The sequence below is a fragment of the Lithobates pipiens genome, unplaced genomic scaffold (genome assembly GCF_037356315.1).
Source record: "Lithobates pipiens isolate NorthernLeopardFrog02 unplaced genomic scaffold, aLitPip1_a1.2 Scaffold_18, whole genome shotgun sequence".
NCBI classification, from domain to species: domain Eukaryota; kingdom Metazoa; phylum Chordata; class Amphibia; order Anura; family Ranidae; genus Lithobates; species Lithobates pipiens.
In genome coordinates this window covers 345,159,693-345,186,929 of record NW_027507758.1, presented here as the reverse complement: position 1 = coordinate 345,186,929, position 27,237 = coordinate 345,159,693, and the positions used below count along the sequence as shown (strand labels likewise).

General features: G+C 39.8%; 1 protein-coding gene across 3 annotated transcripts in view; it reads left to right on the top strand.

Annotated features, from left to right (window-relative positions):
* COL19A1 (collagen type XIX alpha 1 chain) overlaps positions 1-27,237 on the top strand; it is a 1,105,372-nt gene that overhangs the window by 925,713 nt on the left and 152,422 nt on the right. For all 3 annotated transcript variants that reach the window (XM_077487416.1, XM_077487415.1, XM_077487417.1), the window contains exons 43-44: positions 7,635-7,679; positions 17,377-17,421. In XM_077487416.1, the coding sequence (XP_077343542.1) occupies positions 7,635-7,679; positions 17,377-17,421 (90 nt within the window). The remainder of the gene's footprint in view (positions 1-7,634; positions 7,680-17,376; positions 17,422-27,237) is intronic.

Below are 27,237 nucleotides of genomic sequence, written 5' to 3'. Positions count from 1 at the left end.
TGACCAGGAGAGAACCTCAGCACGGAGCCAATCAAAAGAGGGGTTGTGCCTCTGTAACCAAGGATAACCAATAACCAGCGGAAACCTGGGCAAGGAAATAACTTAGAATTGGATTATCTCATGATGAACAGCCCCTACGGGCATGGACAACGGAACTGTCTCATGAGTCACATGGGCAGGCTGTAAAGGTCTCCCATCAAGAGCCTCAATGGCAAGTGGAGTGTCACGCAGCTGCAGCGGAATCGAGTGCTGCGAAACAAATGCAGCATCAATGAACAGGCCTGCAGCCCCAGAGTCGATTAGATCCTGTATCTCGATGGATGACTCAGCCCAAGAAAGGGTGACCAAAACCAGGGGTTTATCTTTCTGGATAACTGGGGACGAAACAATGCCACCTAAGGTCTGTCCATGACAGGACCTCAAGGTTCGGGCGTTCCCTAAACGGGTAGGACAAGACTTCAAAAAGTGACCTGCCTGGCCACAATTAAGGCACAATCTCTCCCTCCTCCTAAAGGCTTTCTCATCCGCAGAGAGACACGTGAAGCGCAGCTGCATGGGTTCATCTTCACTGAGCAACTTGGTACCAGGAGGCATGGGAGGTGAGGGAGGCATGGATGGGACTACAAAGCTCAGAGGCAAACGTACAGGAGGCTTCCACAAGCGCTCCTTAGGAGAAAGTCTTTGTCTGAGTCTGGAGTCAATGAGGATGGCAAACGAGATCAAGCTCTCCAGCTCAGTGGGTATATCTCGGGCTGCTATCTCATCCTTGATGGAATCCGAGAGACCATGAGAAAAAGCCTCATTGTTCCAAGCAACCTCTGCTGCCAGAGTACGGAATTCAATGGCGTAGTTGGCAACAGTGCTCATACTCTGTTTGATGGACATGAGGCACTTGGCAGCAAAAGCGGAGCGTGCGGGAACGTCAAATACCCTTTTAAAGGAGGCCACAAACTGAGGGTAACTCAAGACAACAGGTTTTTGCGTCTCCCATAGAGGGTTAGCCCAGGCCAAGGCTCTCTCAGAAAGCAAAGATATCACGAAACCTACTTTGCTTCTGTCCGTGGGAAACTCCTGGGGCAGCATCTCGAAGTATATCTCAACCTGATTGAGAAACCCTCTGCATTGAACTGGATCGCCCCCAAATCGCTGAGGAAGCTTAGCAGAACCAGACATACCTCTTATTGAGGTAATACTTGAGGCGGGTGCCTGCACAGAGACTGGCGCTGCAGCAGGGATGGCCTGTGACTCAGTTTGTACCGGAGCAGCCACCATGGGGGATTCCAGGTGAGCCGTGCGATTCAGGAGTGTTTGTAACGCTATGACAAACTGATCCATGTGGTGATCTTGCTCATCCAATCTGGAAAAAATATTACCAACAAGTGGATTGACTGTATCTTCTAAATTCATGGCCTTCGCCTACTGTCAGAAACCATGAATCAGACTGAGACAGAAGTAAAATTAAATCACACTTGTTTATTAATAAAAATGAAAGGGTAAATAGAAAAAGCGTAGTCAAGCATAGCCAGAGTCCAGTAACCAGATCGGGTAGTCAGCCAGGCCAGAAGTCAGGGATCCAAGTAGAGCAACAGCAAGCAGGATAAGGAGCCAGAAGGGATGTCAGCAAGCCAGTCTTTACACAAACCACAGGAGATGGTTTCAAGTGATGTGACCAAGGCGAAGGCAGAGGTGAAGTGAGCTGGAAGGCTTTAAGAAGGCAGGTCAGACGAGCATTATCAGGAACAGCCGGTAACTGTGGAGAGAGAAGAGAGCTGGCAATTAGCTGGCAATTAGCCGACAGCTGAGCGGCCAGCCCAGAGAAGGAAGGGCTAAGCCAGCCCTGACACTCTGGACATCTGAGGAAACCAGGAACCCCCCACCTCCTAAAGAAGGAGAAATCCCCACACCACAAGCAGAGGATGAGGAGGGAGAGGTTTATGAAGTGGGCAAAATTGTCTCCACAACAGGTGAGTGTCTGAGACCACAGCTTCAGGTAAGAGATCTGTTCCTGCATATTTACAATACCTGGTGTTTTTTTTCTTTTAGGTGATGGGATGTTGTGGAAGAAGAACCTCATTTCAACAGTGAAAGTTCCCAGATCCTCATTGGGGAGAGAATGGAGTACAATCGTGATATAGAAAAGTTAAAGGAAAACACCAATGATGTTAAAAAATAAATAAAGAACATCATTGATGTTTTAGGCAGAATCTAAAACACACAAAAATTTGCATCTTCAAAATTTGGCTTTCACAGGGGTGATTTCACCCAATCTGATGAAGGCAATATCAACACAGTTTGGATGTACATACTCATGTCTGATATTGCCTTCACTTTGTCAACGTTGAACTTTGTAAATTCCTGAGTTGTGTATGTTATGCTTTGAAACATGCCTGTTTAACCATAAAAAGGATATTTACATTGTGAAAAAATATATATACACCAAAGATGTTGGTTTTTTTCAAAAACCCTTTTCTAACGCACATGTGAATGTGCTTTGAGTAAAATGTTTTCTACTCAACAATGTGTGACGTCTTCTTTCAATGCTCAAAAGCAAGTTGCTCAAATAGTAAGTTGGTGTTTACAGTGACAATGGGTGTTAGTTATTAAAGGCAAATCCACTTTGCACTACAAGTGCAGTTTCATGTGCACTTTTAAGTGCACTTGGAGTGCAAAGTGGAATTTCCTTTAGTAAATAACACCCACAGTGCTTTATAATTTGCCACAATCAGGCCATTTTAATGACTCCACAAAATGAATTTCTGGTGCTGAAAATGATGAATATTTTTGTCAGTAATGCATTACATACATTAACAACAAAAACAAGGTGTGTGTAGCAGACCCACAACATAATAATAGTTAACTAAAGAAGAGATGTATCATCTCATGTATCAAATAAATTATATTAGCACTATTGAAGAAAATGTCCAAAAAGAAAAGCCCATTGGAGAACCTAGGGGACAGCTAAAAGATACCCAGGCAGTAAATCAAAGGAAATCTTCTTTCAATTTAGGTTAAAAAATTGTTGATAAAATGTTTCTAAAACAGTTTCTGCAATATCGATGCCCCCCCCGCAAAGTACTCAACATACTTCTGTCTTACTTCGGGGGCGCTTTGGGGGGGGTAAGCCAAGACGGCCAACTTCAAGCGCTGTCATGGTTTCTTGTTAAAGTCCGGCCTCTGGCCCAACTGAGGCCACATTGTTCATTGAATTTCCCCTTAACTAGTGGTGTAGAATGCAGAATGCAAAGATTATCTGGTTAAGTTTATATTCTGCCATGTTGATTGGCGTAAGGAATAGGCAGAATCGGCTGACCATTATCCCAAAAGTGTTCTCCACCACTCTTCTGGCTCTGGCTAGATGGTAGTTATAAACCCTCTGGTGCAGGGTGAGGGTCCTCATGGCTTCAAAATGATTCACTGGTCAGAACGAACTAACAGAAAGCACTGAAAAACAAACGCCGGAGCGGAAAATCAGATACATGCAGACAAGAACGCACTGAACATCAAAGCCCTTGTACACACGGTCGGAAATTCCAACGGAAAATGTCCGATCGGACCATGTTGTCGGATAATCTGACCATGTGTGGGCTCCATCTGACTTTTTCCGTCTGAATGTCCGACCAATAAATTTGAGAACTGGATATAAAATTTTCCAACAACATAATCTGATAGGAATTTGTCCGATCGTTTGTAGAGAATTCCGATTGGACAAAGTGCCACACATTCACAGATCAAATTACGAGACCAAAGCTATTGGCTACTAGCCTGAACGTAGTCCCGTCGTAACGTACAAAACGTCATCACGTTTCAAACGATCGGATTTTCCGTCAACTTCGTCCGACAAAATCTGATGGAATCAGATCAGTCGGATTTTGTTGTCGGAATGTCCGACCGTGTGTACAAGGACAAATATGTAATAGAAATACGAACCCACAAGCACAAACTGAAGAGCGGTAACGATCGTAAAAGCAGGAGGCTGAAAAGCGCAAATTGTCTATCACCAAACTTCTACTAACACAAGATTAGCGGAAGGAGCCCAAAGGATGGGCACTTGGTATTGAACTTCCTCTTTCTAGTGCTGTCGTACGTGTTGTACGTCACCGCGTTCTTGACGTTCGGAAATTCCGACAACTTTGTGCGACCGTGTGTATGCAAGACAAGTTTGAGCCAACATCCGTGGGAAAAAACCCCATGGATTTTGTTGTCAGAATGTGCGATTGTGTGTACGCGGTATAATCCCTGTTATTTTGTATGAGGTGATTGTTCTTAAAGGGAACTTTAAGACAACTCAGGAAAGAAAAACCTTTCAACTTAGAATGATAATTCTATTTGATAAAAAAATAATGTTCTAAATGTGAACCTCAGCTTCCTAAATCACTATTCAACATTTTTATGATACCCTAATCTCTGTGGATTAAGCCACACACGGCAGAATGTAGGGAGGCATTTGCCAAAACAAAAAGTACTGTCCCACATTCTGCACATGTGTATGTCGGTCTGTGGAAAACAAGCAACCAACTGACTTCCGATTAGCACTCTAAGCTAATACCAGAGAGCACTGATCGGAGTGTTTTGGAGGGGGGGGCTACCCCCCTCTCAGAACACAACAGCTCAGTGGGGGAGATCGCTGGACTAACCTTGCATGGTTAGTACAGCGGCTCCCAACCGAAGCTGTCAGTTCTTTTTCGTGCAACTCCCAGGGCTGTAGTGTGTACCTGGCTTTTATTCACCCCCTCCAATTCCATAGTTCTCTCTCTGTCTTATCTCACCTGCTTTTCATAGCTAATTACCTATGCTGTGTACGTTTGTTTGTGTTTTTTTTGTTTTTTTTCTCTTAGAGATTGTCTTGTTAACACTCTGCTTAAACTTTTGTGAATTAGTACTGCTGGCACCTGATGAAAGGGGACATACCCCGACAGCTTGTCCTGAAAATTTGAATGTTAATGCAAATAAAAAAAAGGATCACAAACAGTACTCAATTGTTTCTGTTATTTTGTAAAAATTATTGTATTTCTTGTATTCCTGGGACAAAAAGGGAACCTCCTCAATGGGACACAGGCCGCAAAAAATATACCGCAAGAGGGTTTAACCCTACTATTCAAAACTTTAAAAAATGTTTTGCCTGTATATACATTAAAGGTTGTGCATCTTTAGGCTCTGGTGATGAAAATCTTAGTTAAATCTTTAGTTATGAGGTTGCCTTTTTTATTGAACTAAAAAGAAGTTAGCAAATGAGCACGTAATTTACATATTTGCATAATCACATTACAGCCTCATATGGCCTGCATGTCCAAATAAGCCACAAGCCTTGATTACTTTGATGCAAACAGATGGATAGGTACAAATATACATGAGAGAAAATTCAGCATTATGTATATGTGAACACAAATAGAAAAGATGTGAAAAGTGGAAAATATATTTTCTTAATTTTAAGAACTGCAGAAATCTTGTAACATTTAAATAGATTGTTATTTCTATCTTTCAGGGTCTGTTCACACTAGATGCGGTGTGAATTCACTGCAAATTTGCACCGTATCAAAATCGCAACCTGTTAATGCGAACTGATTGTGGAGTGTATGTTAAGTTAACAACACCCCGCAATCAGTTTGCAAAACGCAGCACAATTTGCAGAATTTAGTTCGCATGGGTGTGAACACCCATGCAATCTGACTCCAGTAGGGACAAAAAAGGGTCCTGCACGAGTTTGGTCCAAATGTGATGTGAAGTCAGCCATACAGTTTGTATGGCTGACTTTGCATCGCACAAACATCGCATCTGATCTGCACAGCCAAGCAGTGAAAATCACATGCGATGTCTGGCAACGCACTAGTGTTAACCAGGTCCTCAAACAGATTTAGATAGATAGCAGCATTCTGACAGGTGCACCAGCCTGTCAAAATCCAGTAGCCCGGCAGGAGAGATCACTGCATCAAACATCGTTTGTGTTAATGTTGGGATCTGCCAGTTTTTTTTTTCTTTGTTAAACCCGCTGGCTGAACAGAAATAACTGTACATATACATATGTATGTATACCCAGCTTTAGGAGACCACAGGACCTGATGGTGGGAAGAGGTGGGGAGGCAGTAGGACCCAATGATGGAAAGGGGGGGGGCAGTGGGATCTGATAGCTAAGAGGGGAGTTTTGGGAGGCAGCATTGGACCTCATAAGACCTGATATTGTAAGCAGGTCAGGAGGCAGTGTCATCTCATAGTGGAGTAGTAATAAAAGGCAGCAGGACCTGATTGTGGAGGGTATGGGGAGACAGTGGGGCCTAATAGTGGAAGAGTGGTAGGAGACAGCAGGACCTGATGGCCAAGGGCAGCCATTCTTAACCAGGGTTCCTTCAGAGGTTTTCAGGGGTGCCTTGAGCTATGACTGATTGACCTGATGGTGCCTGCATAGTTCCAGGGCCAATGCTAATTGGCAAAGCTAGCAGAGTGACCCAAACATCTTTTTAGGTGTCTGTAAGGGTTGTATTATTCCTACTGTCAATGAATGTAAGAGGCCTTTTTTGCCATTCAGCCTTTATGAATTGGTTTTAGTAAGAGTTCTAATGAGTCCTGAAAAATATTTTAAGGGTTAATCGAGATAAAAGAGAAAGCTTGGCTATGTAGATGAGGAAGCAATAGGGCCTAATATCGGAGGAGGAGCAAAAGCTAGTAGGGCCTGAAGCTAGAGAATTGTCAGGGGGAAATAAGACCCACTAGAGCAGGAGTAGAAGAAGTAGCAGGACCTAATAATGAAAGGGGGTCTGAAGATTCCAGAACTTGATGATGTAGGATGAGGTATGAGGCAGCATAGCAAAAAATAACAGTAGATGCATCCATAGAGAAAATGCATATCAGGCTGAATATTGATAAGGTATGACTCATTTGCTGGCTTTGCTACCTTTGCACAGGCAAAAATTTAACATGGTTTTCAAGAGACCGAATCTGTTAGATTCTGACTATTTAGCACAAAGGCAGCTGATACTCTGTAATAATATGTAGTATATTATCAATCAAGTATCAGTATGGATATTATGACTGTATGATCTTAATTAAATATGACAATTCCATTGCATTATGTTTTTGCCTAAACACGTGCATTTGATCAATAAATAGCCAGATATTGGCTCAATTTAATAAAATAAAGTTATTATTTCACTCTTTGCGCTAATCTTGAGCTAAAAAAGAAACAGTGATGAAATGAGAGTTAAAATGTTTCCTAGAGTCTTCCCCGAAGACATATATTATGACCTGAGGGTTCCTAAAAGCTATAAACCTGGAATGTGATGACTAAATATATTATCCTTTAGCTTACACTATGCAAAGTGCTTGGAGCGTGCACAATGCAAAAGGAACTTGGCATGCTGAATTGATTCAACACTGCATAACTTCCCGTGAGGTTCACTTATCCTCATGCAATAATGTTTACATATCTTCAGAACAAAGACATAATGGAGGATTCTGACTAGCTAGATTAGAAGTGTCAACTGGATTAGATAATGAATTATATTCTTGACTAAGCATTGACAAAATGTATATAACAAACTGCTGCTCTTACAGCCATAAATTTATCGTTTGTCTCTCTTGTTTCATAAATAAAGCATGGTCTGGATTGCTAAACAGGATTGTGTGCATTATTTGTGTCCTAGGGAGATCGAGGACAAATTGGTCCGCCAGGAATTGCTGGAATACCGGTGAGTAGATTTGGCATTTAAAATGAAATAGTGAACAATACTGAAAATGCATATACAATATACATATTACAATTCCTATCCTGAAGTCATGTATGTATACTAAGTAAAATATATTTTAAAAATGCAAAGTTACTCTAAATACATTGTAGTAAATTATATTTCTGAGCTTTTATGGTGTATTTTTATTGAATAAGATAAACAATCGTTTTCAATATGGCAAGGGACAGAATGCACAACTCGTTATTCCTTAAGAACCATCTCATCAGAATTCATCTTTTAGATCCATAAACTGAATGGCTGTTATTAGGTAATACACTTTGCACTTCAGTTTTTCTCTTTACCCTGCCTTGCTGAATAAACTAAAAACTACATCAACGGAACATTGAGTACAATTTGGTTTATAAAGTCGGTTAATAATCTTGTATAGGGTGTATACTATCTTTAAAATACAAACAATTTATATGTATATAAAGACTATGGGGTTTACTCCCTAAAGGCAAATCCACTTTGCACTACAAGTGCATTGCAAGTGCAATCGCTGTAGATCGGAGGGGGACATGCAAGGGAAATAAAAAACAGCATTTTTGCTTGTACATAATTGGATTGATAAAATCAGTAGAGGTTCCCCTCATTTCAGATCTTCCCCAGATCTACAGTGACTGCACTTTCAGTGCACTTGTAGTGCAAAGTGGATTTGCCTTTAGTAAAGTAACCCCTATGTGTGCTAAATTGAGTAGAATAAATCTTCAAGGGGTCTCTATAAATCTACTGACATCCCCATCTTTTTTATTCCACAAACCAATTAGAGCAGATTTTTACAACTAACATTTTGTTTCAAAGTAAAAAGTAATAAATATTTGTTTCCAGTACCTGTAGAAAAGTATACCTTATCAGCTGTCAAAAAGTTAGGGACTCATTCAGATTAGATTTCTAAACCACTACAAAGAAGGAATAAAAGGGTTGCATGCAAACTAAAAAAAAGCACCAGTAAGAATGCCTATTATAAATAGATTTTTTTGTGAAGTGTTTAAACAATATGTACTTAACATAATCATATGAAGTCTGTTCAGGAATTAGTACCCCAACCTAATAAGAAAAAAAAATAGAATAGTGACCCTGTGCAGATTTACCATAGAATTACCATTACAGCTAGTAAAGTAACATTATCATAAATTCAGTTTACCTGTGAATATTTTAAACTTTTAGCAGTATTTATAATAAGGGGTTTTGTTATCATGGAATGTTAACTGAAGCACTCTTTTAAAGACAAAGGTGGCTACGAAATAGGTATGGCACAAAGAAAGCATTCTGAATTTTGAATAGATCCTTGAATCCATCCATCCTAAAGAGTCATTTCTTAGGCTTTGTCTGGGCTTTTACTGTAGTTTACCCAGTGACAGTAATGTGAATAAAGCACGTTTTGAAGATTTTGTGGAGAAGATTCTTAGGTTCTTTGCTTTTGATGAGCTTTGAAGAGTCAATTGTTGGTCATCTAACAATCCATTCTGTTTACTGAGGATGTTGACAACTGCTACTTGAAAGGATACGTAACATAGTTCTACTCATTATGCAGTCTTTTTGTACATAGAAGCAAAACTATGATAAATTTACAGTTTGAGACATCCAAGACAATAAAAGGGATCTAGCGTTTTATGACACAGATCTAAATAAATTAGATTTTGGATTTTTATTTTTTTTCCATGGGAACATATTCAAAACAGTCTTCACAATATATCTTAGAGATTAACACACTTGGATTCTGCTGGGTTCATATACTAAAGACAAATCAATTGATTTACTAAAGACAAATAGGCAGTTCACTTTGCAATAGAATTTTTACTTTCCAATGGAATTTTCCCTTAGCTTAGTGACTGTGGTAAAAAAATCACTTTACAAAGAATACCCAGTCACGTGACCAGTTGCACATAATTGGATGATAAACGTTAGCAGACCTTGCAAAGTTAAAATTCCCTTGCAACTAAACAACATATTTGCCTTTGATGAATCAATCCCTGTATGTCTGTTGTACTAGGCGCGTTAGACAATTTTACTTGATAAATGGGTAGCATAATAATTTCCACAATTTAAATAGAACATTTCAGCATGCTTGATTGTGTATATAATATATGGGTGCTTTCACACTGCTCTTCAAAAAAAATAAAAAAAAATAAAAAAAAAATGAATGAAAAAAGCAAATGCGTTTTTTTTATGTGTTTTATTGTGTTTTCTTGGTGCCGGACTTCCACTCAAAAAATGCACCAACAATGCAACTGCAGTGAATTTTTGATGCCTTCTCTATTCACTTCAATGAGAAGCTGTGTGTTTTTCATGCAGCAGACCAAAAATACAGCATGCAGGACTTATTAAAATGCACCGCACCCACAGTGGTGTGAAGAGTCCCAGAGGATTTAAAGGCAAATATTTCACTGCATTTGGCTTGCATTCTTAGCAAGGTAAAAATGCAGCAAAATGCATCAGTGTAAAAGCAGCCGATGAATGTTAATGTTTTGTTTAAAAGGTGACTTCACCCACCTAGTGTTTTTTTGCTTCAAGCTAAACTCTCTTCTGAAACTATTGCAAGTTACATTTTGACAACCATCATAGTGTGGTTGATAAAATTACTCTCTTACATAAAGTTTTGTGACTGGCTGACTCAGTATTCTGTCAGCTAAAACAGCAAAAACTTTTAAAGAGAAGATAAAATTCCTTCAGTAAGCACTAGGAAATGGTTTTTAATTGTCAATTTGCACCTGTTTTAACCAATTTAATAAAAAGCAAAGTAAACTTATAAACATAGCAAAATGACGGCAAACAAATGACCAAATGGTCCATAGAGTCTGTCTATTATTTTTTATAAATGAGGAGAGGGGGGGGGGGGACAGACATGGGACTTTATAAATAAGTATATTAATAAGTATAAATAAGGTACATATATATCTTTTGTGTAAAAATGAAATATATCCATTGGTAAGTATAGTACATATGTAAGTATAGTACATATGTATCATTGGTATAACCATACATAACAAAAGAGTATATTAGAAGGAACAAATATTTATTGTAATAGTACATTGCAGCAAAAGAATGGTGCAGAATTAAAAACATAGGTCAGGTAATTGCACACAGCAGCATCACATGGGAATCATAACATTCATACAATGTGTACCAGTAAAAACTATACAGACACAAAATACCAAAATAGTGGTAACTGTTAAACATATTAGAATTGATGACCAATAATGGTCGGTAGTTGGATAATTCCATAATAAAAACGGTTAGGATTGCATCCTAATGCTTTACGCATTACGTGAAATAATTCACTTCCTCAGGAGTGTGTGCAAACCGTATATGTATAAGAGACGTATATATATATATATATATATATATATATATATATATATATATATATATATATATATATATATATATATATATATATATATATATATATATATATGGAACATTGTAGCTGAATGGTCACCAGTTAACAATAAAATTATATATTGCTTAAAAACTGAAAAGAATTATAACCTTAAGAAGTTACTGGTCAGTTAAAACTGTACACATATAGTGTGAATAGCCAGGAGTGGACTATGAATATCCTGCCCAGGAACTGAGGGGGCCATATCCATGTGGATCAAATGGTAGACAGCAGGCTGCAATGGGAGTGTGAGTCTCCAATGTGGGGTCCATAGATGGCCCATAGAAGGTTCTAAAAATGTAGATAAAATTGTATCTATTAATTTAATCCAAGGAAGATTTAAAATAAAGTAAAATAAAGTGATCTATGTACAGAAAAACTACCAGTCAGTCCAAAGACCATAAGAGAGAAACAATAAAGGTGCAGTGAATATTGGGATGAAGTGGGAATATAAATTCCTCAGGGCAGGGTAAGAAGGAAGGTGTTGAAAAAAATTAAAAGAAGGCCAAACAACTAGTGAAAATAAAGGGATGAATTAAACATATAGTATATCAATTATTACTTTCTATACATATTTAGATTTTTTTTATGTTTTTTATTTGTTTTTCTTTCATTCACTTTTTTGTCTGAGTATAGATCTATGTTTATCCCAAGCATGTTTGACACGACTTACTGTTGACTGACTCACTACCTCTGCTGCAAGTTTATTCCAAACATCAACTACCCTTTCAGTAAAATAATACTTTCCGAGATTAATTTTGAACTTTCCTCCAGTTAGTTTGAGGTAATGTACCCATGTTCTTGATCTTGGTTTCATATTAAAAATACTGCCCTCCTGAAGTTTATTCACCTCCCTAATGTATTTAAAGGTTTCAATCATGTCTTCCCTTTCCCTTCTTTCCTCCTGACTGTACATATTAAGTTCAGAAGTCTCTCTTGATATGTTTTTTTGCCTCGGACCTTTCACCATTTTTGTTATCAGTCTCTGGACTTGTTCTATCTTATCAATATTTTTTTTGTATGTGAGGTCTTCAGAACCTTTAATAAAATAAAGCCTAGGAGAAGAAAGCCCCCTACTCAAACTCCCTACTTTAATGTAGTGGTGGGGCTTACATGGTGAAATGAGAGCTATTCCATAGTAGCATAGCTACTAACCACTAGTCCTGAAAAGTGCAACAGTTAAAAAAGCGGTAAACTTGTTCTTCAGTTTGGATGTTGCATATGGGACTAACCACCACATTATATATAAACATAACAACTGAAAAGCCTAATATAAGGCAAAGGGTAGACATACTATAGAGTAAGCAGGAAAAAATACTTTAAATAGCCCCTATGGTGGATGTATAGAAAGCAATCAAACCGGTACATTTACAAAAGCAACTGTGTCTTTATGGACCAAGTCAAAAAGTAACTGCCAAAAATAAATAAATTCAAATTTATAAGCACATATAGATGATTTTCTTACAGATTTTCAGACAATAGTTGCAAAGTCTATGCCATTTTAGTTTAAATCAAACATAAATGCATTTGAACATGCTTCAGATAAACACATGTCTTGTCCTAAGGCAAAGGCATGAATAAGTAAGTAGGAAGAGTATGTGGCATTTATCTCCAGTCAATATTCTATGTTTAGGCTCTGTGGAAGTCATATACAAATACCATATTTCTTCAGTGTATACATACCTGTAAGGCACATAATGCGGAGGTTATAGACAATTTATGTAACATTTTTCAGGTTTATCATCTGTGACAAAAATACTTACAGCACAAGTAGACTCATTACTTTAAAAGTATTCAATGCCACATCTAGAGCATTCCCTTAATTTGATTACAGCTTTATTTACCATATCTTCAGTAATAAAAACTTAAACACAAATACACAGGATTTTGCACATTTCAATGTACAAGAAATGTCTGTTTATATTTAAACCAACAGAGATCTTTAAATGATCCCTCAAGTGATTGTTGGTATAATCATCCCTTCCATAAAATTACATACACACAAAAGCATTTTTTGTTCACCACCACTTTTCCCTATCAAACAGTACAGCACATTTTTTACCATCAGCAAAGATTCTAAAATGTACAATGCATTTCTGTTGGTCATCTACAGTATCTCCACTTATATGATCAAAAGAACGTCATTAATTGTGATTATTAAATGTAGCAGAATGATTAACCACCTCAATACAGTGCACTTACACCCCCTTCCTGACCAGACCAATTTTCAGCTTTCAGCGCTCTCACAGTTTGAATGACAATTTCTCAGTCATGCAACACTGTACCCATATGAAACTTGCGCCCTTATTTCCACACAAATAGAGCTTTCTTTTAGTGGTATTTAATCACTAGTGGGTTTTTATTTTTTGTGCTATAAATAAAAAAAATACATAAATTTTGTGAAAAAAATGCCTTTTTCTTTGTTTCTGTCATAAAATTTTGCTAGTCATTTTTCTTCATAAATTTTGGCCAAAATTTATACTTCTACATATCTTTGGTAAAAATAACCCACATTAGTGTATATTATTTGGTCTTTGTGAAAGTTATAGAGTCTACAAACTATGGTGCCAATCACTTCAGTACATCAGGTGTATCTCATTTCTTGAGACACTAACAAGTCAGGAAAATACAAATACCCCCAAATGACCCCTTTTTAGAAAGTAAACATTTTAAGGTATTAAGTAAGTAGCATGGTGAGTTTTTTTAAGTTGTCATTTTTTCCCACAATTCTTTGCAAATTAAGATTTTTTTTTTCATTTTTAATTTTTTTTACAAAAATTTCATATTATCAGGTTATTTCTCACACACAGCATACGCATACAACAAATACACCCCAAAATACATTCTGCTACTCTTCCTGAGTATGGCGATACCACATGTGTGAGACTTTTACGCAGCCTGGCCACATACAGAGCACCAACATTGAAGTGACACCTTCAGGCGTTCTGCAAGCAAAAATTACACATCTCATTTCACAACCACCTATTACACTTTTGAAGGCCCTGGAGCACCAGGACAATGGAATTTCCCACAAAATTACCCCATTTTGGAAAGCTAACACCTCAATGTATAATCTATGAGGCATAATGAGTCTTTTGAATGGTTCATTTTTTTTCAAAAGTTTTTGGAAAATGTGGGAAAAAATGAAAACGCTTTTTTTTTTACACAAATTTGTCAATTTATAAGATATTTCTAACACGTAGCATGTATATAGCAAAAATTACACCCCAAAACACATTCTGCTACTCCTCCTGAGTATGGCGATACCCCATGTGTAGGACTTTTACACAGCCTGGTCACATAGAGAGGCCAAAACATTGAAGTAGTACCTTCAGGCGTTCTAGGAGCATAAATGACACATCTCATTTCATTCCTACCCATCACACTTTTGAAGGTCCAGGAGCACTAGGACAATGGAATTACCCGCAAAATGACCCCATTTTGGAAAGCAAACACCCCAATTTATATTCTATGAGGCATGGGCTGCAAATAGGTACTCGGATACTCTGATGGGCTGCAGATAGGTACTCGGGTACTCTGATGGGTTGGTGACTGGTACTTGAGTACTCTGATGGCCTGGTGACAGGTTCTCTGATGGCCTGGTGACTGGTATTCGGGTGCTCCGAAGTGTGGTGATAGGTACTCAGGTACTCATATGGATTGTGACAGGTACTCAAGTACTCAGATGAACTTTGACAGGTACTCAGATGAACTGTGATAGGTACTTGGGTACTCAGATGGACTGTAACAGGTACTCGGGTACTATGATGGACTGTGACAGGTAATCGGGTACTCTGATAGGCTGTGACAGGTACTCAGGTACTCTGATGGACTGTGACAGATACTCTGATGGGCTGTGAGTGACAGGTACTATGATGGGAGGTGACAGGTTCTCTTTATTGGGGGAGCAATCAGTGTGATTGGTGTGTACACTGTAAGCGGTAATGAGATGTTACCGCAATAACCCGCAAGAACCCGGTAACATCTCATTACCACGGTTTGTTTACATTTAGTGATTGGCTGTGAAATGATCACAGCTGTTCACGTGGGTAAACAGCCTGCCCGTCATTTGACAGCCAGCGGTCGGCAAGCAGTTAAGAAAATAAAAAATTCTTGAACATGCAGGCTTTTTTTTATGGTCAGAAAAGTTGTAGAGTAATATGAACTTCAACCCCCAAAGCATTTGTTTTATAGAATACTTTTCTGTCCTCGCAGATGGATGCTGTTTTAACTACTTCCCGCCCGCCGGCCATCATATGATGTCCTTGACTTTTGTGGGTATAGTTGAATTGATGCCTGCAGCTACAGGCATCATTCAGAAATCAGCTTTTTCAGCCGCGATTCCCTAAACCATAAGAATGATCACAGCGGCTGTTCATACAGGCGGCGAGAGGGGACTCGCCCCTCCCACCACCCTCTGGTGCTTCTACCGACTCACCGCTTCGATCTGTGAGTCGGAGAACAGATCCACCAGCCCCAGATGTTTACCATAGAGATTTCCGGCGGACCAGATGGTTGCCAGAGTCTCTCTGATCGTTTGGATGACGGGCGCGATGTTATGACATCACGCCCGGCATCTGTATTCAAACAAATGGCACCACCTCGTCTAGGAAGCTGAGATTGTTTTTTTTTTTTATTTCAGGCTTCCCAGCCTAGAGGTGAGATGTGGGGTCTTATTGACCGAATATCTCACTGTAAATAGGACTGATCATGCCATATTCCAAGGCATGTTTACATTCCTTGTAATAGGAATAAAAGTCATCAAAATTTTTTTTTATAAAAGTGTCAAACTAAAAAAAAGTTAAATGAACAAAAAAATATTTAAAGCGCCCCTGTCCCTGTGTGCTTGCATGCAAAAGTGAACACATACGTAAGTCCCGCACATATGAAAACAGTGTTCAAACCACACATGTAAGGTATCGGCACAAATGTTAGAGCGAGAGCAATAATTATAGTCCTAGACCTCCTCTGTAACTCAAAACATGTAACCAGTAAAAAAAAATTAAAGTGTAGCCTCTGGGTATTTTTAAGTACCATAATTTGGCGCCATTCCACGAGCATGTGCAATTTTTAAGTGTGACGTGTTAGGGTTCTTTCACACGGGGCGGTTCAGTTCTGATCCGCCCCGTGGATGTCCGTTTGCTCAGCGGGGATCACTCCGCCGATCCCCGCTGAGCAGGGAGATGACAGCTCCGTCTCTGCACACTGCGCAGGGACGGACCTGTCACAGCGCCGCTCTCCCCTATGGGAGATCGGATGACGACGGACCGCAGTGCCCGTCGTCACCCGATCCGATCCGCAGACGGATGGAAAAATAGCTTTTTCCTCCGTCACACTTTTTCGGATCGGAGCGGGTCGGATGTCAGCGGACATGTCACCGCTGACATCCGACGCTCCATAGAGCTCTATGGAGCATCCGTTCAGGTCCGCCTGAAAAACTGACAGGCGGGCCTGAACGGAACGTCAGTGTGAAAGGGGCCTTAGGTATCTATTTACTCGGCGTAACTTTACTCGCCGTTCCAAAAATTGCTGTGCAAATACAGTGCGAGATAAAATGTTGCAATGACCACCATTGTATTCTCTAGGGTCTTTGCTAAAAAATATATAAAATGTTTAGGGGTTCTATGTAATTTTCTAGCAAGAAAATTATGATTTTTACATGTAGGAGAGAAATGTCAGAATTGACCTGGGTGGCAAGTGGTTAAACAAGATGTGAGGATATTACTTTTACCAATTTCACAAAATGTGATTAATGTGTTTGATCTCTAGTAGTACTGGTATGCAGGGCATGATTTAAATGTATGTTGCCTACATAGACATGCACTACACAGAAGACAAGCATTAAATAAACAATGATAAAAGTCTTTATGTTCAAACAAAGGTTCACATTACCCTGTACAGAGCACTGACAGCAGTTTTTGATGTCTGTTTGCACGATGGGCAAATTCATCAGTTAAATAAAACATGGCATGGACTGAACAAACCTACACCTACAACAAATTTTCTGAATAGGAAGTTCTAATTTATCATTTAGTCATTATTGACATTTTCATTATCAAGGCTTTTCTAATTCACCACTGCTTATTTATGGTAAAAGCCTTTCTACTCTGCCTTTAAAGTGAATGCACATAACAGTCATTTTATTTGTAGTATACCAAGTTGTTTAATTTAGTTTTGGTAATTGAGGCTAATGCATAAAAAAATGTGTTAAGTAATGTGATGTATGTTATATAGGATAACACTGTTTGATTAAGACATCTTTCTTCATTTGAACAGGGGAGGAATGGAGCTTCAGGTCCACCAGGGATTCCAGGTGAACCGGTAAGTATGCATATTAAATCTGCTTTGCTACACAATATTCTAGAGAATTGAGATGGCAGGCATTTCAAAGCTCTGCAAAGTTCGAACTCTCGTTGCTGATGTCAATTTGGTAGCTGTGTTTCCCCTAGGTACAAAGTACAGGTGATCTGAGACCTACAAATCCCAGGAAAATACTGACATATTTCTTTCAGTTTTACCAAGTAGCCTCAGGAGACACTGCCATATGTTTATGTCTATGGTGCATGTTAATAGAAACTAGCTACACAATTAATGTTATGCTCAAAGTAGCTATTTATTACGGCAATTTTGCACCAACAAAAAGTTTACATTTAGTACTGTGCCATAACCCCTTTTCTGTCACATAAGTCAAAGATTCATTTTTCAACTTTGCAAAATCATTTTTGCAAGCCCAAATGGAACATTTTAAAATAGCATTTTCCCTGCTAGTATTACATAACGAAAGCAGCTTAGCCAGTGAAATATTTGAATGGGTCTTAAAGGGTTTTGCCTGTAGTGCACTATTGTTATTATTACATTATTATTTAGCTTCTTTTTTTAGAATGCGTGTTTGCTGTATTTGACTTTTGTGCGGCCTATTTATGCATTGTGTGTAAAAAACAGTTTGCATTTACTGATTTATGGTTCATACATAAGCAACGTTCCATTTTGTGTAAACGGAACTCAAACAACAGGTGGTAATATACATCTTACTTGCACTTACTTTGAATAATAGCAACAGAACAACTGGGAAAGCTTAAACTGCTCCTGCCATTATTTTGACTTTGGTAGTAGCGGAATGTTAAATATGCATGTCAATGAATGGACGCTATCCAAAATGCTGCTGGATAATGGCATACATGCTCACTGACAACTTGGCTTGAGCTGTAGAGAACAGAAGCAAGAGTATAATATAAAGAGAATAAAATACATGCATCAAACTGGCTAAACTGTGTGACACCACCAAGGTTTAACTATGCTCACTATGTCAGTATGTGGGGAAAATCTTGTTAGCTGGTTTGAATACAAAATACCTGAAGGCAATGTAAAATGTTGCACCATTGAAAGCCAACTAATCTGAAAAAAAAAGAAATAGAAAACTACATATAAAATGAAATGTTGTAATCGGTAGAATTATTGTATTCAGATTATCATTAGGGAAAGATTTATCTTTTAATAATGGGGGTAATTTACTAAAACTGGAGAGTGCAAAATATGGAGCCGCTGCATAGAAACCAATCAGCTTCCATTTTTTTTTTTTTTGTCAAAGCTTATTTGAACTAGCTGAAGTTAGAAGCTGATTGGCTACCATGCTAGATTTTTCACGCTGCAGTTGTAGTAAATCAACCCAATTAATTTTAAAGACTTATACATGAAAATCTAGAGAAATCTACAATAATTGTGTACTCAGCTTTGACGTGTACTAGTTTTACTAGCGAGTGAATGGATCCCCAGCTTGTAAAGACCAATGAAATTGTTTACAAAATGTAACCCTTTAGCTGATGTATCTATTTATTGTTTGCATACAGTTCCACAAGTACAGATAACATACTAATGCAATTTATATATGTCCTTCAGAACTTTACTATCTGGCAGAAAGAGAAGTATTAATTTTAAAGTACTTTGAAGTGATGTGACTATTTATTACAACTGAGCACAGGAAACCAGTGGTGGCTGGTGCTCAAATTTTTTATTTTATTTTTTTTTGGGGGGGGGGGGGCGCAAACAAACTGAAAAATTCTGAAAAAAAAACACCATCAATTGCAGCCTCATTATGCCCATCAAACACAGCCACTGCTCCCATTAAATGCAGCCACTGTTCTCATCAAACGCAGCCACTGTGCCCATCAATTGCAGCCACTGTGCCCACCAATAGCAGCCACTGTGCCCATCAAACACAGCCACTGTGTCCATCAAACGCAGTCACTGTGCCATCAAACACAGCCATTATGCAATCAAACGCAATCATTGTGCCCCATCAAACACAGCCACTGTGCCCATCAAACGCTGCCACTGTGCCCATCAAACGCTGCCACTGTGCCCATCAAATGCTGCCACTGTGCCCCATCACATGCTGTCAATGTGCCCCATCAAATGCTGTCACTGTGCCCATAAAATGCTGTCCCTGTGCCCAGTAAATAGTGCCACATTACATTCTGTCACTGTACTCATCAACTAGTGCAACATCAAATATTGTCACTGTGCCCATCAAATAGTGCCACATCAAATGCTGTCACTGTGCCCATCAAATAGTGCCACTCTGACCCCCGCCTTCTCTCCGTCTGCGGGTGATGGCAGAAAGCGGTGAGACCTTGCAGCGGGTTAGACAGAGGCTCCTGTGTACTCCGTGCATCTCCTCCCCTCCTCCCGATAGGCATGCATCAGTTGTGTCACTAGGGTCGGTGTCACCCGGTATGGGAAAAATTGGTGTCACCCCTCCACCCCTCCCTTAGTACAGACCCCCCTCAGTTCAGACCCCCCTGCCTCAGAACAACCCCCCTTCTTCAATATAGACACCCCCCTCAGGACAAACCACCCCCTTCCATTAGTACAAACTCCCAGTCAGGACAAACCACCCCACTCTATTAGTACAGACCCCCACTCAGGGTAAACCATCCCTTCCATCAGTGCAGACCCCCTTACACAGTATAGATCCCCCTCAGTACAGACCCACCTCCCTCAGTATAGACCCCCTCCTCAGTACAGACTCTGCTCCATCAGTACAGACCCCCCCAGGACAAACCATCTCCTCCTTCAATAGTACAAACCCCCTCAGAACAAACCACCCCCTCCATTATTACAGACCCCCCTCAGGGCAAACCACCCCCCTCCATTAGTATGGACCCCTCTCAGGACAAACCAACCCCTCCTCCAATAGTACAGATCCCACTCAGGACAAACCACCCCCTCCTCCAATAGTACAGACCCCCCTCAGGACAAAGCACCCCCTCTATTAATACAGACTCCCCAGGACAAACCACCCCCCTCCATTAGTACAGACCCCCTTCAGGACAAACCAACCCCCTCCTCCAATAGGGCAGACCCCCCAGGACAAACCAGCCCCTCCTCCAATAGTAGAGACCCACCAGGACAAACCATCCCCTCCACTAATACAGATCCCCCCTCAGAACAAACCACTCTCGTTACTGCACCAGCTTGGGTGGCTCAGGTAACACAGTAGAACATACTGTAGTTTTATAAGGAATTTCAGTGTTTAAAGTCATCATGGAAATCCTTTGAAATAAACTGAGACATTCTGTAGAATTGTAAGGTTTTAATGTTGTCCAGAAAGTAATATTGTTAATGTTATGCATTAAAGCAGTGGTAAGGCACACTTTTTGCATAATTTTCTAGTATGAAATACTTACCTGAGAATAAAGTGGGGCACTGTCACTGATGACAGGGTTTCCATCTTCACCCATCTTCCTTCCTGGTTCGCGTCCTCCTGATTTGCAATGCCGCGGTGACATCACTCTTGCACATGAGCGCTGGAATCACAAACCACGGCATGGAGCTCTGAAGGGACAGCACATGTATGCCGTCCCTTCAGAGTGCATGCGCCAGGGACATCACCAGTTGCATGCAACGTGAATATCCTTTGGGTACAAGTAGAAAAAAAAGGGTTTACTTCTACTTTAAAACATATTTTCCTTAAAGTCATGTTGAATAGAAGGAAGTATCTAGATGTTTCAAACATATGACCCTGTATCCATGCTAGAGAAATCACATATACAGTATAATCTCTGATAGTTAAGAAATGGGACCCCTTTCAGCTGAATTTTTCCAGCTCTTTGAACATGTCTCTTTCCATCACATCTGCATGTAGAACATTTGATTGTCTCCCAGTGGTGCCTAATCCACTTCTAGTTTGAGTGTTGCTGCACAGCAGAGTCAGAGGCTAATATCAGAGCCTGATATTAAAGTAGAACTATAGGCAAAACTTTTTTTCATTTTGGATAGAACAAGGGAGGGGTATAACCCCTGTGAGATTTCTTTTCGCCATCTGTGTCCCATTGTGAAGATTTCCCTTCACTTCCTGTCCCACAGTCAAACAGGAAGTGGAGGAATTCTCTGCAAATTAAAGGGACCCCAAGTCACCAGAACTAGTGCCCTCATTGGAAGATGTCCCCTCTATTACTTTTCTGGGAACAACCCAACATTTGGGATTTTTTTAACTTTCACTTTCAATGATAATGGTAAATAGGAAAAATATAGAGGTTGAATCTCCCTAACAGGGACACAGACAGCAATAACAATTGAATATGTGATCTAATCCCTCTACACTCTAACCAAAACTAAAAAAAAAAAGTTTTCCATTTAGTTATACATTAAGTCAAATTCGGGTACTTACACTAACTGCCCAAAAAAGTATGATTTATTAATGAATGCACAGCTGCATTAATGTGTGTCTTCTATAAGTACATGAAATTCAGGGTTTTTTTTATGGGATCTTGCTATACCCTGATTCCATAAAATAGTGTTCTGTGGATTTATAGAGGTAAATAATAGCTGTTAGTTTGGACTGAAAGTTAGCTTATCATGTATGATATGTTCTGGATGTAGCAACAGCAGCACTATTTTGTGACCATAGTAGCATTATATAGTGTGCAATTGTATTTTATGGAGATAGATGACTGGGTTTGTTGCCCAGAGGTTTGTGGGCCTCCTGGAACATGTGCTATGGTGAAGGAACTGATGCTATACCCCAGGTTTATATCAAATAATACAGTTTTCAGACTTGTTCTTAAAGAATAACATGCTTATATTTTCAAATAATTCCTGTACTTTACACCAGTGGTCCCCAACCTTTTTGGCACCGGGGACCGGCTGTGTGGATGAAAATTATGCCAAGGACCGGTCACGATTTTTCACGGGCAATGGCTGGTGTTAGTGATTCAATCATCACGGCAACATGCTTGATATGGTGTCGGGGTGATTGAAGCGCATTATTTCTATTATTACATTGCAGTAATAAATGAAATAGTTCAGCTCGCCATACTGTAGAATCAGTGGGAGCCCTGTGTGTGTCACTTGCCACTACTAGATGTGTATAGTCACTTGCCACACTGCCTGTCACCAGATGCGCAATGTCACTTGCCACATCACCTGCCACACTGCCTGCCATAAGATGTGGATTGCCACCTGCCACATTGCCTCTCACCAGATGCAGAGTGAGTGGAGCGCCCCTTGTGGTATGTCAGGCAGACAGCTGAGGGGGTGAACTACAAGTCCCAGCACCTGTACTCCCACACACAGCTCACCTGTCACTGATGACATCCCATCTGTGTTGCAGGGTGTCTCTTTCCTCATGCTGCAGCTGGTCTCATCTGACAGAGGGAGGGTCCGGGACTCCTTGGGCTGTCAGTCTCTGGCTCCACCCTTTTGACATTCCTGATTAGCTGTCCCGGGGGGGGGGGGGGGGGCAGGCAATTTGCGCCGCTGAACAAGGAATATATACGTTTTCACACACCGAGGAGCAGCAGGAGAGCGGTGATGCGGGCAGGCAGTATGAGATGATGTCATCTCTCTGCTCCCCGCTGCAACTCCGAAACTGAGACAGAGCACTGGCTTTGAGGGCGGAAGAGCGGTGATGCAGAGGGGGCGGAGAGAGATGATATCATCTCTGCTTGCCCGCCCGCTCGCTTATTCCACCCAGTGCTCTCATGCTGGTAGCCCAGCATGTCTCTTGTGGCCGCCTGCACCCGCGGCCCACCTGCAGAAGGGCCACGGCCCGGTAGTGGGCCGGGGACCGGGGGTTGATGACCCCTGCTTTACACAGTATAGTATAGTATACTCAAACAAAATGTTGACAGCAGACAACAACTTTCTCATCTATCTTGAACTCTTCACTTTTTTATGCTTAACATGTTTGTTATAAGGCTAACAAAAAGTACTTTAAAAAGAATTACAAAAATATTTTTTTTTCCTGTGTCACTCTGACCAAGGTTTGATTTATAGCTGATGTTCTAGATGGTGTGATGGAATCTGATGTGCTGTCATAATGTACTGTAACGCCATACCAGTGTAAGGAAAGTGAAAATTTCAGAGTCTGGATGAGATATAAAACTAGCTGAATCAAAGTAAAAGTCACTTGAAACTCTATACAATGTAGTTTTACATAGCAGTATGGAGGATAATATGGGTTCTTCACAGCACCATTGCTCTAGGGTCACATTTAATAGTTGTATTACTCAAAACTCTGCAGGTTTTCCTTCTAGCTTTGTCTCCTCCCACAAACAAATTGACATCAAACAATGAAGCTACACATTATATAGTACATTATTATACTTCTTCCTAACAGAGGTTGAAGTGTTAAAAATTTGTGTAAAAAATGATTTGCAAGAGTTATCTGTAAACAGGTAAACCCAGCACATATAACTATCAAAGTTATGCAAAAGATGTTTAACCACTTGCAGACCGGACCATTTTGCTGGTCAAAGACCAGACCACTTTTTGCGATTCGGCACTGCGTCGCTTTAACTGACAATTGCGTGGTCGTGCATCGTGGCTCCCAAACAAAATTGACGTCCTTTTTTTCCCACAAATAGAGCTTTCTTTTGGTGGTATTTGATCACCCCTGCGGTTTTTATTTTTTGCGCTATAAACAAAAATAGAGCGACAATTTTGAAAAAAACGCATTATTTTTTGCTTTTTGTTATAATAAATATACCCCAAAAATATATAAAAAAACGTTTTTTTTCCCTCAGTTTAGGCCGATACGTATTCTTCTACATATTTTTGGTAAAAAAAAACGCAATAAGCGATTATTGATTGGTTTGCGCAAAAGCGTTTACAAAATAGGGATAGTTTTATAGCATTTTTATTAATAATTTTTTATTATTTTTTTTTTACTAGTAATGGCGGCGATCAGCGATTTTTATTGTGACTGCGACATTGTGGGGGACCCATCGGACATTTTTGACACATTTTTGGGACCATTGTCATTTATACAGTAATCACTGCTATATAAATGCAGTGATTCCTGTGTAAATGACACTGGCAGTGAAAGGGTTAACCAGTGGGTGGCAGTGTAGGGGTTAAGTGTTCCTAGGGGTGTGTTACTAACTGTGGGGGGGTTGGGCTTTCATTTAGTGAACACTGATCTCTGCTCCAATCACATGGAGCAGAGATCAGCGTCACTAGTTGCTAGGCAGAATGGAGAAATGTTGTTTACACAGCATTTCCTCCATTCGGCCGCTCCGTGAGACGATCGTGGGGATGCCCGCGGCGATCGAGTCCGCTGGTCCCGCGACCAGACTCACAGGGGTCCCGACCAGCGCGGGAGCGTGCCGCCGGCGGCGCACTCCCGATGGCAGGGCGGCATTGAATATTGGATGTACCTGTACTCCAATATGCCTGCCCGTGCCATTCTGTCGACGTACATCGTCGTGCGCTGGTCGGGAAGTGGTTAAGAAGTGGGCAGCACAGTGGTGTAGTGGTTAGCACTCTCACCTAGCAGTAAGAAGGGTCGCTGCTTCGTATCTTAACCATGACACTATCTGCCTGGAGCTTGCATATTCTCCCTATGCCTGCATGGGTTTCCTCTGGGTACTCCAGTTTCCTCCCACAATCCAAAGACATGCAGGTAGGTTAATTGGCTTCCGTCCCAAATTGGCCCTAGTATATGAATGGGGACCTTGGATTGTGAGTGCCTTGAGGGTAGAGACCGACATGAATGTGCAATGTACAGGGATAGGGAGAATTGTAGACACTCACTCAGGTTGAACTGGATGGACTGGTGTCTTTATTCAACCTTACTAACTATGAAACTATGAAGTGAGAGCACCAACTAAGTTTAATATGTCATACAGATTTCTTATTTGCCAAAGTGAGTCTCACAAGAGTACCCAATGCATTTCAGGATTAACTATCCCCTTTCATCAGGGCTTGTTTTTACAGAATAAAATACTATGCAGCACACTGGACCAATATAAAATTCTTAAAAAGACTTCAACAAATGTGTAGAATGGCTTGTTCAGGGTACCTGTCAGGCAGTCCTGCAACTACAAACCTTGATGAAGGGGGACTGGTGAGCCCCCAAATTCATTGACTACTTCTGTGACTGTCACTTAGACAAATAAAAATCAACTGGACCACATGCTTACTTCTTCTATTTTTTTGCCACCCCTAACAAAGCTTATTTACTGTAAAGATTCATCAGAATCTACGTAGATTCGTGATGTATTTTCTAAAGTATTACAACACATCACATTATTAAAACTTATGGAAAAGTCATATATTTAAATAACAAGTATGACCAAGTGTGTATTTGTATCTGTCTGACTGTGTGGTAAGGCCATGGGGGTATGTTAGAAGTAGAGGCTGTTCACTTAAGAAATTAGAATTTTCACTTTACTTAACCGCTTCAGCCCCGGAAGATTTTACCCCCTTCCCGACCAGAGCACTTTTCGCTATTTGGCACTGCATCACATTAACTGAAAATTGCGCGGCCGTGCGGCATGGCTCCCAAACAAAATTGAGGTCCTTTTTTTCCCACAAAAAGAGCTTTCTTTTGGTGCAGGTGATCACCCTTGCGGTTTTTATTTTTTGAACTATAAACAAAAAATTAAGGCAATGCCTCTGCAATGAAGGCATTTAGCATTATAATTTTAGGAAAACACACACAGTGTACTGAACAGGGATCTAAAACAGAGAGAATAAAAATAAATAATAAATTTGCTTTACAAACACACACACATACTCATATAAACATTCACACACAAATATACAAATATATATATACACATCTTTAACATACAAATTACAAATAGATTCATTAAATTACATACAAATACAAACATACATATTAGAACGATATTTAGAGCAGAAAATTTCATTTGAGCAGTTTCCTATAAAATATATAAAAACAAAAAAACAAAAATATATTTTGTGATATATATATATATATATATATATATATATATATATATATATATATATATATATATATATAAATAAATAACACACACACACACACACACACACACACACACATAGATTCAGCGGTATTTGATACCTCGTGGTGGTATTGGCTACCAGAGCCTACCTTCCTCGATGGATGCTGGTTCTTTGTGAGCGTTTCTTCTTTGTTCTTTTACTGTTACTTTCGTTGCCATCACAACAGGGCGGGAACTTCCGAGGATGCCCCCCGTTGTGATGGCAACCAGAATGTTTTACAGCGCTGCTCACTGCTATCAATGAGCATGTGCGGGATGGAGTGGTGGATGCTGGGAGCACAGCGTCATCGCATCCAGGAAGGAAATGCTTGTGGGCTTCAAACGCCCACAATGAAAATGGAAACCGCCGACATGAATTTTTAAAAGTTTTCCTTCCAAATGAAATTGTCAAGCCAGGGGTTAAAAAGACGCAAATCGTGACTACAAAGACACCTTACGAATTGCCCACCAATGACACCGGTAGAAAAAAAAAAATTGGCAGTGGAATCCCGCTTTAAGTTTTACATTTTTGTTCTAATGCAAAATACCTTAGCACTTTTAGCAATGTAATATCTGAGCTACAATAATGCAATACATTGAAAATATGAATACAATTATTAATGAGTCATGACCTGATTTCAAAATACTGCAGAAGAAAATCAGAGAACAGGGAATTGCTTTAACACACTGTTTTTGAGATACAGTACATATAAGACACAAAGATATAATATTAGCAGCTAAAATGTTTCTATCTATAACTGGTACAGCTAAGCTGGGTGACTCAGCATTATTAGTTAGCTTCATAGACTTGATTTGTAAGAGTATAAGGTATAAGAGTATAAGTATAATTTGTAAGAGTATATTTGTAAGAGTATAAGAGTGT